This window comes from Crassostrea angulata, chromosome 6, assembly GCF_025612915.1.
Source record: "Crassostrea angulata isolate pt1a10 chromosome 6, ASM2561291v2, whole genome shotgun sequence".
In the NCBI taxonomy this organism is placed as follows: domain Eukaryota; kingdom Metazoa; phylum Mollusca; class Bivalvia; order Ostreida; family Ostreidae; genus Magallana; species Magallana angulata.
This window is the reverse complement of record NC_069116.1, coordinates 55,839,512-55,854,260: the sequence shown is the minus strand read 5'-3', so window position 1 is coordinate 55,854,260 and position 14,749 is coordinate 55,839,512. Positions and strand designations below refer to the sequence as shown.

Sequence of the window (14,749 nt, the reverse complement as noted above, 5' to 3'; positions counted from 1 at the left end):
TATGATATAACAAATTTTGAAAGCTTGATTAATTTTTGAATATTTTTTAACACCTCGACCTTTTTTCTCCTAACGGAGTTTAAAGGATGCGCAGTATTTTCTGTGCCTTAGTTCGATGGCTTTCTTTTCAATTTAAAATGAAAGCGACAAATTTGTCCCTCCCCTTGGCGTTTTTTCACATAAAAAATTATTTTGGTGCTGACGTTGGCACAATTAGGGTATATAAACAATTCAGAATAGTCGTGTAATGGAACTTCTACAGCCATGCATTTGTACCATGTTCTAGCTCTGGCCTCTCTGGTTATATTTCAAACAGCGTGTTCCTTACCAACCAAATATTCTCACGGTAAGTTTAAGCTACGTGATTAAAATAAAAGAAAATAATTATTTTAAATAAAAACCGTTATAGAATTGCTTGGGTTACAATAAGTTCAGAGAGTTAAGAAAAATTGCAATAATAGGAGAGAATGTGTCATTAAGAAATGTTTTATTCTGCTAAAAAGAATGGTATTTTTTCCCGTCATACTGTGTCTTTCTACAGTCAAGTTTTAAAAAGTCAGTTACTAAGTACTGCGAAACTCTAAGCTATCTCTTTTGTCATATCTGGTAGGTATTTTGATCATTGTTTTGATTTGTTTTGTCTTTTTCGTATTTTTTTATTTTATTTTATTTTTTTTTTGTTACTGCTGTTTTGTTTGTTTGGTGTTTTTTTTTTCTTGGTAACTTTTATTCTTTTTTTTGTGGTTGGAGTTGTGTTTTTAATATTTTCTGTGGGGTAATAAGGGTGGAACAGTGCAAGGAACGAACATGTTTTCTTACCTTAAACATATCACAAAGAGGCATTGTTTTGTGTTTCACTTTCAGCTTAGAATTGAAATCAATATTTTTAGCGTACCCATTATAGAATTATCTTTTAATTTTGAATAGAACAAAAGCCATTGCAAATAATCGAATGTTTATGATTGGATTAAGCGAATGATTCTGTTAAGATTAAATATGATTATGTATAAAGTTGGCAACACATTCCGGACACATAAATTACAGTATAAAATATTCTTCAACATTTGCTAGTATATATTTCATGAAGAAAAATTCAAAGATAAGCATTACAGAAGAAAAATATTAAAATAATGAACAACCAAACAGAAGCGTATTAGTATCACATTTAACGTTAACACTTTTTTTTTCATTACCTACACTTAAATCTAAAATTAAAATTTCACACTTTAATCTGTAAAATATACATTTTTATGTGTAAATCATACATTTTAATATTTGAATTTTACCCATTAATCTTTAAATTTTACTCCTTCAACTATAAAATTCCACATTTGTGTGAGAGGAAAAAAGTGTCAATGTGACATTAATACTCTTCCATATGAACCAAACATTAAAAAAAATAAGTAACAGAAATCAACATATATTTTCTTTAATGTTTTTACCGATGAATTATAACCAAATAACTCGAAAACACTCGAAAAATTAAATTAATCACCTTATATGTTGTACGATACATGCCTTATACAGTATATGGTAAAAATCATTTATAGTACTTTTTTTGGTTACAAGTTTTACATATATAATTCAACGATACTTACAGATGAAATAAAGAAACTGTTACATTTTCTTGAAACAAGAATTATTGAAAACCCACATAGTCATTCTGATAATGTGCATCGCCACCTGAGGAAAGAAAACTTAGACAAGGTCAGATGCTCTCTCTCTCTCTCTCTCTCTCTCTCTCTCTCTCTCTCTCTCTCTCTCTGTGCATATGAGTTGATTGGTAACTCTTTAATACATAAAGAAAGAAATTTTTTCAAATACATGTATGTATATTATTTGTCTAATTTGTTTGCTAAATCTTCAAAGGGAATTAAACACGAATTCAGATCAACATTTATGTTTTATTCTTTATTTTACCATTCTAGACTTTATAATGGAACGATAAGTGAAATTTTTGCGCTTAAAATTGAGCCGATATCTATTTATAACGCTTATCTATCAGAAGGAAATGATAAACAATCGTTAACAATTTTAACAAAAAAAAGACTTTGAATCTAAAGGCAAAAGTTTAAAAAACAAAACGCTAAAGAGGCAACACTTTAGAAAAACACGAAGCAGACCCAATTTAAAAGCCAACTTATTCTTATCAAAATTAATGGTATAAAAATAGAATTGTACAAATGCAATTAACAGTGTCTTGATACAAAATTGTCAACTACAAATTTCAGTCGTCATAATATGTTTTATGACTGACTGAAATTTTGACGCAAGTCTGAAATTGCATCATGATCCCGAGGCTGCAATTTAAAAAAACCCAGAAGTTTTGAACTTTAGGCATACTTTTCGTAAACCCAAATCAAAAACAGATAATAAATTCAACAGGACGAGTTGGATATAAACTCACTAGCCCAAGACTACGCAGAACGACAGACGGATTACCTGCCCGATGGTCCACACAAGGTAAGTACAAGTAGTACAAGTAGTGAGTGAAACAACGTAGAATGAACTGGAACTGGCTCCAGGATCATCAAGCAAACTTTAACCTACGTCAAAAATTGTAAAATGTCTTTATGTCTCTCGATTGAAATTACTGAAAAAAGAAATGCAATTAACAGTGTCTTGATACAAAAATTGTCAACTACAAATTTCAATCGTCATAATATGATAAACAATCTTTTTATGACTGACTGAAATTTTGACGCACGTCTAAAATTGCATCATGATCCTTAGGCTGCAATTTTAAAAAACAGAAGTTTTGACCTCTAGGCATACTTTTCGTAAAACCATGCTTAAACCAAATCAAAAACAGATGATGGCATGTTACATAATTAAACAATCAATCAATTTTACTCCTATTTGGACAAATTACTTCCATATTGTAAGAAAATAAAATAAGATTTAAGATAAAAATTGTTAAAAGTGGTAACAGATACATGTATACGAAATAAATCAATATATTGACCACTTTTTAACGATATTAAATGTTTTTAATCTTTCAAGCCAAGAAACCTTAATAGACAGAAAAAGGGTCAAGAGGTTGCAAACGAAATGGATGTTCACAAAGCTTTCAACCAATTACGGGTATTTCCTTTTCACTTCAGTATTAAAAAAGTAAAATGTCAATAGTCAGAATAAATTCATGGACCAAAAATGATATAACATATGTATAAAATACTAAACTTGTGATTGATTTTAGCTACCTACCAGTCAGAGCAAAAGGACCTTCCAAATCGACTATGAATGGAGGTGGCCTAACAGAACCATTCAATACGCTATTGACTACGCTTCCTTTCGTATGTATTTTTATATATACGTATGTCGTGTTCAACCCGTTTTAATAAAAAAAAAAATACGTTTTTCTGAAAGGAAAGTGAAGCACCATACAAAGAACTTTGTATATGAGTTTTCTCTATTTGACTCACCTAGCTATTGTACTTTAGACCCCAACCAGGCGTCAGCAGAGAGTAAGATCAAGTCCACTCTGGCCCTGATGGAGCAGGCAACATGCATCCGTTGGGAGGAGGTGACTGACCCCAACTACCCATACCACCACATCAACTTCTACGGAAACACGACTTCGTGAGTTGGGGGAAACCCTCAGTGGAATTACTCCATTATGATGCATGTGCTTTTGTTCCAAAATTAAAACTAAGATTCATTTAATATTCCAGATGTGCTTCCTACGTTGGTTATATTAGAGCCGTTGGTCAAAAGATCTGGCTGGGACCAGGGTGTTTATGGGTAATTGCCGCATTAACTGTTTATCCTTGCCACTCCCTATTAATTAGCATGTTTGACCTACTTCATTGACATTTTTAGACTTCGGTAATCCTCCACGAAATTCTACATGCCCTTGGAGCATGGCACGAGCAAGAGAGGCCTGACAGACAGGGTAACATCAATGTTTTGTTTGAAAACATCGCCCCTTATGCCGTATACAACTTTGCCTGGAAACACACCCATGAATATGGACCGTATGACCTTGGATCGGTTCTGCAATACGGTTTATCGGTATGTTTGAAACGAAAGAATATATACGAGAAAAATTTGTTCTGTGTGTACTGATTCTCAGATGTGTATTCCAGTAAATTTTATATACGACGATGAAATATGATTTGGTTTAATTTCATTTTTATACTAAACCGTCGACTGAAAAGAGAAAAGTTGTCCTGTTATCTAATTTTTTCCATAATAGAGCTTTGCAAAACAGTCTGGACTAGCATCAATGAGTATTTCGGACACTGATCTGGAATATCTAATTTCAAACACCAAGGAAGATTTATCCTTTTACGACAAATACAGGGTGAATCAGTATTATGATTGTCCTGGTAAGAACTTCTCTTTAAATTCCTAGTTAATCAAGACATCGTTATTGAAAATATAATTTGAATCAAAACAAAACAATATTCTTTGTAAATAAAGGAATAGTCCCAAATTATTGATGTTTGGGATTATAAGGTAAATTACATTCCCTTTATTATGAAGTTATAAATTTCTAGCAACTTGTTCACTGACGTGTCTTAATGGTGGATTTGAGAAGATGAATTCTGTGGGTGACTGTTCCTGTGAGTGCCCGGATGGACTGACAGGATCAGATTGCTCTCAGGTGGACACTTCAGCAGGTGAGTAGAAGGCGGGTGATCGGTCGGAAAAGGTACATGTAGATAAAAGTCGTGTTTGACGCAGAGTATGGGTTTTATAAACTAATTGAGAACTTTATAATATGGTATAAATTCAAGTTTTTTTAAATTTTAAGAATATTAAAAAATATACAAATTACCATGGACATTTTTAAAAAAAAAATCAGACAAAATTTCGGCCAAGCAGTCCATTTTATTTAAAATGTATCGGGTATTTTTTTAAGAATAAATAGCATTATCTTATCCTATTTCAAAAAAGCAACGTTATATATTAAAATAAACCAAAGTATTACAATATTGAGCATATCTATTTTTTTTCTTTAAGTTGAGAAATATTTAATGATCTGTGCCTGACCTTAGTACATGAATAAAATTTAAATCAAATTTAATCAAGTTGGTAGCAGCACTAGGTAATTCTATCTATTTGGTTTGATAAAAAATTTTATGATCTTTTTAAGAACAAATACGAGAGAACTCCTTAATCATTGTTCCAAAAAACATCAAAGGAATGGCTGTTTATCCTATAATACACATTTCCGAATATAAAAAGTGTTCAAAGATAAACACAATACAAAGTTTCATCGGATGTGTTTAAGTTGGAAAATTTATAGATTCTAAAAGTCCGATGAAAATGTGAAATAAAATATTCATTTAAACGAGAGAATTTAGTATTTTTAATACATGTAATATATTTTCCTATACAATATGAAAAGAAAACTTATTATACAAATGCATTTCTTAATATCATCAGGATGTGGAGAAATCATCGATTTGACATCACCAGGATCGTCCCAGATTATTGAGATGACGTCATACAACACCGATCTACTCTGTACATGGCTTATTAAGGTAAAATTGACCAGTATACCCCAATTACAGATTAGAAGTTTGGCTACGAGTCAAAAACTTTGCATTTATACTTTTTACTTATGTGATTTTATTTAAAGACTCCCACTGATACAACTATCAAAGCTACGGTGGAGTCTCTTGACCTTCCATATAGTACAAACAACAACTGCTATCACTTCCTGATTTTCAAGGACTATCTGATTGGAGAACCGGGAAAACAGTACGTCATATATCATACAGCCCATGCACGAGAACAAAATTGTTTGTATAGAAATATTTTGAAAGCTTTGCCTTTGATAAACAACCACATTAGAAATTATTACAGATAACTCGTTTTACTTAAAAAGGTTTTAATGTTTTCTGCTTCAAATTGTTACCTCCAGACTGTTCATGGATCCTAAATAACGGCATTGGAATACTAAGTTAATAATCTTTCAAAATCCCATGACTAGTGCTTTATTTTCATAACCATAAAATGATTAATATATAACGACAAAAGATTTTTTAAGCAATATGAGCTGCAATTTTCATGTTTTTTTTTAAGAAAATGTTATTTTATACTAAAGGGACAAAAAATGTATTGGTTTTTAAATTTCTGTTAGCCATATTGTTTGTGTGGAAAAGCTGTACAGAAGCCTAAATTGGAACAAAATTGAATTATTGTTGTTCTGTGCAAAATTGATCTGCTATATATTCCTTAAAAGATAAATCTTTCTTCTGAAAAACATTAATGATTTTTTCAAATCGTAATCATTATCATAAATCATTATCATAAAAGTTTTAGTTACATGCAGACTTATCATACCAGCAGGTTTTGGCAGCAAAATAATTTTTTTTTTAAAATACAGCTTTTATTGCTTTATGAAACCCCTAAGCCAAACATTGGGGCCCAAAAAAGATTGTAAAATTAAAATTTTAAAAATAAACATCTAAGAACTTTTTTAGAATTTCAAGTGTATTACTTTGTGATATTAAATAAAATAAAATAGCAAGGGTTATAAAAACTCATAAAATTTCCATTCTTCTGAATCATTAAACCCTCACCTTGTGTGATGATGTAGATAATGAGACTATCAATATAATATTATAGAGGCTATACAACATTTAACTTATGAACTTTTGTTTGGTAGGGCTTGTGGAGATACCCCTGGTGCTGTGTACTCCAAGTATATCCATGGTAACCACAATATGATGATGATTCAATTTGACAGCGCGTCATATCCTGACATTACACCTGGAGCAGGGTTCCGTGTAAAAGTAGAGGCTATTCCGTCGGGTAAGTTACCATTCCGACCCTGCTATGATGATTTTTATGTTTATCGAAAGTATCACAAAGTTCACAGTGCGACGTATCTTAATTTCAGAAAATAAATAAATCATCGTATATATTCTATTTCATTTCGCATACATTTATTAAAGATGTGTACGTGCATTTACTAATTATCAATATGCAGTTCCATCAATAGTAAATGAGAATAAATAAAAATGAACATTATAGTAATTACAATATATATTTTAGATACAGTTACATAATAATTTAACTATTTTGTAGGATTTCCAGTAAAACTGTCCTTAGCTTATATGTTTACAGACGGGAGTAGTTTCCCCTAGCACATGTATTTTTTTTTACATAGCCGTTATATTTTCATTTTATTTTATAATTCTTATATATAATTTTTCAACTTGTATCATATATGTTACTGATATTGTAACACAGGTTGTTACAGCAACCCCTGCAAGTTTGGAGCCACGTGTCAGGAGGGTAGTTCTGTTGACCAATACACGTGTACTTGTTCTGAGGGGTTCTCTGGACAAAATTGTGATGAAGTCACGGGTAAAAATTGATTTTTAATGATATTATACCCATACGAAACATTTAACCTAAACAATCACTTTATATTTAAACATATTAAGAATCATGTCTAAACACTTATACAAATAAAGAACAACAACAAATTTTGAGTAAATTCACGATATATCATTGAATATATGATATACGTGTATATGCCATGATATAGAGTTGAGTATACTTTGAACAATAATGGTGAAATGTATTCAATAATGAGAATTTTTCTTACAAAGGAAAATTTTAAAAAATGATAACGTTAGTTATGCCACATTCTTGCTTTCAGCGAGTGCAACCGTTAGATCTACCTTTGAGAAGGACTATGCTGGAAGTATTTTTCAACAGGATCCTACGTCTGCCTTTTGGTGGAGCATTCTTTCGGTAAAACTTGAACATATATTTGTAGATAAATAGAATAAGGTATTGTGTAACATTTTTACATATCATAATAAAATTCATGAAACATGCTAAACAAAGTTTTACAAAAATACTTATATTTTCTGAACCAAAGCTTGAGGAGTTACATGTAAATTACTAAATAATGAGTTGAAAAAAGTTCATCATTCATAGACCAAAAAACTACAATGCGTTCACAAATTTATACCTAAAAAATCTAATTTGTAATCAAGTGATTACAAAAGTAAAAATCAGTAACATTTTGTTTAATAATCAAATTTCACATCTGTATTTGAATTTACCAATATTCCCTTTGTCTTGAGGTGGAAAATGCTACGAAAATTTACTAAGACTATCTCACTTTTCTACTAGATAATTCACACCAAAATAACCAATACACTGTTTGCTGTTTAATATGTATATTTGATTATTAACTATCTGGTGCAGAACTACAACTTTGATGGGACCACGGTCTTCCCTAACTCTGGTCAATTGTTCGCCGTCATGGTACCATACCTGAGAGTCTTTTACCTGTACACAACGACCACAGTACGCACCGAGGCCAAATTTGAAGGTAAAGCAGTGCATTAAGTGTCTCTGTATTTTATCTAACTTCTTTTTATTTTTTATTTAATGTTTAGATACAGGGAAAACTATGTTTCTGTTGGTCAACAAAACCGCTTTCTCATACATCAAAAGATAAAAATATGATCCTATTTATAAATGAAAAAAAACCCAATATGTCATTAAGATCTTCCGTTTCAAACGGAAGACCTTATTGTTTTCGTACTGTTTATTATTATATTTTTTTCCAAATTTTGTGCACGCGATTTCTCGAAAACTACTCAACCGATCTCAACCATTTTTTCACAGATGATGGGACAGTATCTGAATTTTATATGTTTTTGACTTTTTTGTCGTCGTCTCTTCCGGTCCGGATTTACGGTCGATTTTGTAATTTTTTACGACCAATTTTGTGCAGAGCTGATCTCAGAAAGTATTAGAGATATGACTTTGAAATTTTCAGGATAGGTAGAGCATGGTTTGAAGTTGTGCACTATTTAGTTGTTTTGCACCAGTGGCGCTATTCCTTGGAGCTTGCTTAGGCACGAAAATAGGGTACAGATTTCGAATCAAAATGTTCAAATGTTTTGATCAGTATCTTTTTATCAGTTGATATTTTATTAAGACATATAGAACAAAAGTAGTAAAGAGTCAAAAGTTCTATATGATAAAATCAAGAAAAAGGGGCTGGCCCCTTTAATTAGGGACCAAGAGACTCGTAAAGTCTATTACGAATAACTTGAAAACGAGAAATATTTTCTTATGCATTATGAAATCAAAGTTGTTGATCTCTATATTATCGGTTTGAAAAAGTCATCGTGAGGCCCATGTTTGACGTAATTAGGGATTTTTGTCCCCCGCCGCAACGCGGTGCGGGGACATAGAAATGCCGGGCGTCCGTCCGTGTGTCCGTGGGTCCGTGTGTCTGTGGGTCCGTGCGTCCGTGTGTCCGTGCGTCCGTCCGTCACACTTTTTTGTAAGCGCTCTCATGCCTACAAAATTTGACGGATTTTCATTAAATTTATACGAAATGTTTATACCACTATTACCTTGGTCAAGTTCGAAAATCAGCATTGGTCGATACTTTTTGTTGGAGTTATGGGACTTTAACCACAATCATGACTCTGTTTTATCCAAAAATCGACCTTGAAAGCGCTCTCATGCCTACAAATTTGGACGGATTTTCATTAAATTTATACCAAATGTTTATACAACTAATACCTTGGTCAAGTTCGAAAGTCAGCATTGGTCGATACTTTTTGTTGGAGTTATGGGACTTTGACCACAATAATGACTCCGTTTTATCCAAAAGTTGACCTTGTAAGCGCTCTCATGCCTACAAATTTTGACGGATTTTCATTAAATTTATACCAAATGTTTATACAACTAATACCTTGGTCAAGTTCGAAAATCAGCATTGGTTGATACTTTTTGTTGGAGTTATGGGACTTTGACCACAATAATGACTACGTTTTATCCAAAAGTTGACCTTGTAAGCGCTCTCATGCCTACAAATTTTGACAGATTTTCATTAAATTTATACCAAATGTTTATACCACTTATATCTTGGTCAAGTTCCTAATTCAGCCTTGGTCGATAGACTCGATACTAGTATACTGCTTGAACGGCGGGGGACCCAGGAATTCTATTCTTGCTATTCTTTATCTTAAAATTGGCGGGGGGGGGGGGTAATTTTGAAATTGTATCGATATTTCATGGTATCATTTAAACTAAAAAAAATCGGACGGAAGACCTACTCGTTACTCGTAACGAAATCGTATCTAGTTCTTTATATATTTCTACAGCAACACTCATTATGAAATGAAATACGGATGAGCACTTTTCTTCATTTAAGTATGGTATATTTCAAATTGTAAAAGTTTAGTTGATTTGATCCACAGCTGCTGAGAGATGCCTGAACATGACGTACATCATGGACAACAAGACCAACACTAACTGGCCGCAGTACTACACGAAGATACTGGTCACCGTGCTGGACGGGGGGACCGTCCTTAACGAGTACACCTACTCTAACCACACGGACACCATGTGGCGCTACGCTCTGGTAGACCTTCCCGCCGTCAACGATCTCAAGGTCAGCTGTTATTTATGATTGAATAAATGAAATAACTGCTGAAATATCACAAATTTCTTAATTGCATATAAACCAACGTTATGAATGATTATTTTATAATTTCATTGCTTCTCTTCGTTTATTAAACATACAAACAGCAAATTTTACCTGACCAAAAAAGACTAATTTTTATGCATACAAAATAACAAGTCTCGTCATAAAGATAAACAGAATGAAGTGATATTTGTTGAAATGTTGTTTATTCATAGGTCGAAATAACCGGAGTGTATGGATGGAACACTTTTGGAATGGATGACCTAGTTATAATCCCTGGTCCCTGTGGTGTTTAATCCGAAACTTAACTGGTTTTATCTTCTGAAGACAACATGGACATCTCTGGCGGCCCTCTTTACGTTAATCTGCCTTTTAATTTTTGTTATACCAGTACTTATGATTAGGTTTTTATATACATTCATAAAATTTTGACTTTTCTTTAAAAAAAGGTGTGTGATATTAATTGAAAAGTTGTTATTTATACATGTACTTAAAATCTATCATTGAATTGAAATAGAATTATGATTGATACTTGTATTTGATTCTTTTGTGCATGCACAATTACACTTTTGAAAAGTCATTAAGTTGTATTTAGATACTTTTGGTATTAGGTAATATTGGGATTGTTATTAGGTTTTCCTGTAGTATTTGAGAACACATCTTGTATTTCATAATAAACATTGTTAACACGAAACAGCGCGAGTTGTTCGTTAAAGTATTGTTTCATGAGTATGCGTAGCGAAAGTGCATAACTTGTTGTTTGAATAAAATCCTGTGGATTTTTAAAGGAAATTCATATTTTGAAATGAAAAACAGACACTGGTAGTGTCAAACTAGACATTACCGGGCAACATCGGACAAAAAGAAAGAAGTACTTAATAATTGTGTTTACCATAAAAATAATCTTGACATTTCAAAGTCTCTGAACATAAACAAGAAAAGGCAATAATTGATTAAAAATCAGAGCTCAACAGAGTTATGCAGACATCCAGTTTGATGATATCAAATAATAAGGGGTAGATGCACATCATAGTCGGGCTTTGCTGTAGGCAGGCAAATAGTGAATGTTACTTTAGGGAGAACGACTGCCAAAGTAAATGAGAAACCAAACAGCGTCAATTTTAGGTGGAAGCTCCCGCTCTTCTAAAAAAACACACAGAGAGCCATTCTCTGTCAAATCTATTAGGATTTTATTTTGCAAATAATTTCAAGGAGGAATTTTTTTCATACATGTTTTTTAGGAACAAGATTGTGCATTTTTGGAACATAGACGATGCACATGAAATTTGATGAAGTACTTTATAAAGCATTGATTTTTGACCGCTTATCGAAAAAATACCTGATTGATTTTATAAAGCTTGTTTCAACATTCAAAGTACCGTTGATTTTTTTTACAAGACAGACACGTTTTTGTAATCCGCTCACAAAATTCAGTCGCTCTCTAACGCTTTGCCGACATCAAAAGCATACGCACTAACAAATATCAATTGGAACTGCACTAGAGTATGTGAGTTTGTATACTGCAGATGACAAAATATTTCCATGCCATCTTAAATTATTTTAAAAGACGCTATCTGGAAAATACTGTCAATTTACCGAGAGAGAGAGAGAGAGAGAGAGAGAGAGAGAGAGAGAGAGAGAGAGAGAGAGGAGAGAGAGAGAGAATATTTGTCAAACTAATTTACTGAATACGCACGATCACACACCAAGAGACCCCGGCTTTCAGTAGTTGATCAGCACTTTGTTTAGATTTTAGCCAGCCAAGAATCTACCACGTGGAATCTATGTCTAAGTAATGTGTATGTAAGGAAAACTAACTCTTGCAATTATCCTTGAAAGATTATAATAAATATTTTTGGTTACATGATGATTTTGACTGGGGTATATTGCTACAAAATGTAACCAATAATTACTCTAGACCAACCCTATTGCACTAAAATAAAGGCAAATTAACATAATTCTTATGCGTTCTTAGCTAAATAGGTACATGTATCATTTATTGAAGACACCTGTTTTATTGTTTATATCGAGTTTGTTCACTTTTTGATAAATTCAAATACCCTGCCAATGGGACTCGCATGTGACTGTTTCATTAAATGATAAGTGATGTGATAAATAATAGCATGGCAAATTTATTTGTCTTTATTTTAAACAACTTACAAAACATACAAGATTCATTTAACTCATTGACAAGTACAAAATAGATTTTTTATGATGAATGCATTTGTTATTCCTACTTTATGAGAACGATCTGTTATTGTAATACACGCAATATATTTGAACAGAAAGTATTTGCCATTTTTATTTTCGAGCATGTTATAGAATTTGAAGGTGCGCCCAGCCACTAGTTTTCCCTCATGTATTTCTAAACTGAAACTATACCATTATTTACTTTAAAAAAAATACTTTTTCCGATTCAAAGATTTATCGTTTAACTCTATTTCGTGATGTTTAAACAGGTCGAGTTGTAAACCTTTACCCACAAGGTCATTGCATGTTTGTTATGTAAGGGGATACTGTCGTCATATTTCGACTGGGTATTCATAAGTCCCATGTTAAGAAGAAAAAACGCAATCTGTGTCTGCATCTCGTGAGAATAAGTAAATCATGTTTCTTTTTTTTTTTTTTTTTTTTTTTTTTGATTGCTTGAAACATATTTTAAATCCATATTTGCCCTTTTTATCAAATTACATTTCAATAGTGAAAAGTTTTACCGATCCAGGTAACAATGCGAACGCCAAATCTTTTAATGCAATCATTGTATTAATAATGTAGTTCAACCCAGAGTTTTTAGTTGTTATTGTCTCTTTCATTACATTAACTTTTATTACCCGTATTTAAACCTATATTCAAAGCTTCAGTTTATTAAAATCATTCAACGGCATGAAAGTTTTAATGCATGGTCATAGAGACAGGAAAGCTCATCACATCTAATTTGAGAAACACTAAAAAAGTGTTTGCTATAATTTCAAAAATTGTTTTAATACGATTTGAAAGGGTTTTGAATTGTTTTGTATACCTATTATGAATATTAGAGACAACAACAATTGAGTAAAGTGCTGTAAGCAGACGTTTGTTTATGCAATAACTGAACTGTACAGTTTATTTCAATACGTCATTTCAATAGCCTTGTTTGTATACCTGGTCGTTTGTCTCCTTGGTATTAGTTGGAAATATAAATCATCTTCTACTGAATAATGTGCAAGTCGGATTCCTTTTAAAAAAATTACAATTTCGAAGGACTTAACCTTTGATGTTTTATTTCAAAAGTTCAGAAGATTAAGATCCCATGAGAACTTCTCGCAATACATTTGGATAAGTTATTGAGTGTTAAATAATTGGGACTTGTCAAAAGAGTTTACAGAGTAAAGCGTTCCAAAAGATGACATCTTGATTTCCTTATCAAATAGAATCAAACACTTTCCTAATAACTTCCACAGGCTTTTTAATTCAATATTATGTAAACAAATATGTTTGTCGTAAGAGAAAATACAGATACGCACTTAATTTAAAGACGAGTAATAATGACGTTACCAAAATGGACAAGGTGAGGCAAATTAAATGCGTATATCCATAAAAATAGGCTTAATATCGGACACTCGTATTGTCGCTTATTCTACGTTTATAACATATTGTTAAAAATCTTTATTTCAGTTTAAAATGTTCCTGATGGCTAGTTTTGATGTTTACTATTGATCATTCTTTAATATATTGACCTCGGCCCTTCATTGAACTTTCAAGCAAAATATTTTGTCTTATGGTCCGTGTAAATTTCTAAATGCTTTAGATTAATGCATAATTGGGCATTTAAAAAATAATAATACCTTCTCTAATTGAATCTTTTACGATGTTATCCCTATATTTTTCTTTCTCTCCGTTTGTTATTTGGATCACATTAAAAATCATGAATAAAATCATCATGTATAAAGTGAAATTAAAATGTATACCTTGAGATGGGCCTTTAAGACCCATGTCTTTTATTGCCTTTTCGCTATGAGTCTCCAGCTGCATAAATTTTAGCTTACATTTGCACAAGCCAAGGTTTGCTTTGTACATGGACACCTTCTCCCACAAACTGTAAAAAAACCTACACCACAAGTATTTCAAAGAATTAAAAAAGGCGTCATATCACCTTTACTTCAGTAGGGATTATCTATTTGTGAATTAAATCAACCATAGGTATAAAGTACAACTCAACTACATACCCAGGTTCGTGGTTTTCAAGAGGTAAAATTCTGGCAAGATATGTATTGATTTTAACATCTACTTTGCTAGTTAAGGTCTTCCGTTTCCAACGGAAGACCTTTCTATTATTGTGCGGGA

At 32.2% G+C, this 14,749-nt stretch overlaps 1 protein-coding gene across 1 annotated transcript; it reads left to right on the top strand.

Moving 5' to 3' along the window:
• Positions 1–1,576: 1,576 nt before the first annotated feature.
• LOC128186977 (blastula protease 10-like) lies at positions 1,577–11,076 on the top strand. The gene is made up of 17 exons (XM_052856976.1): positions 1,577–1,707; positions 2,386–2,463; positions 3,004–3,084; positions 3,200–3,296; positions 3,444–3,582; positions 3,675–3,744; positions 3,823–4,014; positions 4,199–4,331; positions 4,503–4,625; positions 5,395–5,492; positions 5,591–5,712; positions 6,623–6,768; positions 7,210–7,326; positions 7,625–7,719; positions 8,182–8,308; positions 10,200–10,393; positions 10,642–11,076. The coding sequence occupies exons 3-17, from the start codon at positions 3,052–3,054 to the stop codon at positions 10,720–10,722; spliced, it is 1,767 nt and encodes a 588-aa protein (XP_052712936.1). The 5' UTR covers positions 1,577–1,707; positions 2,386–2,463; positions 3,004–3,051; the 3' UTR covers positions 10,723–11,076.
• Positions 11,077–14,749: the final 3,673 nt, after the last annotated feature.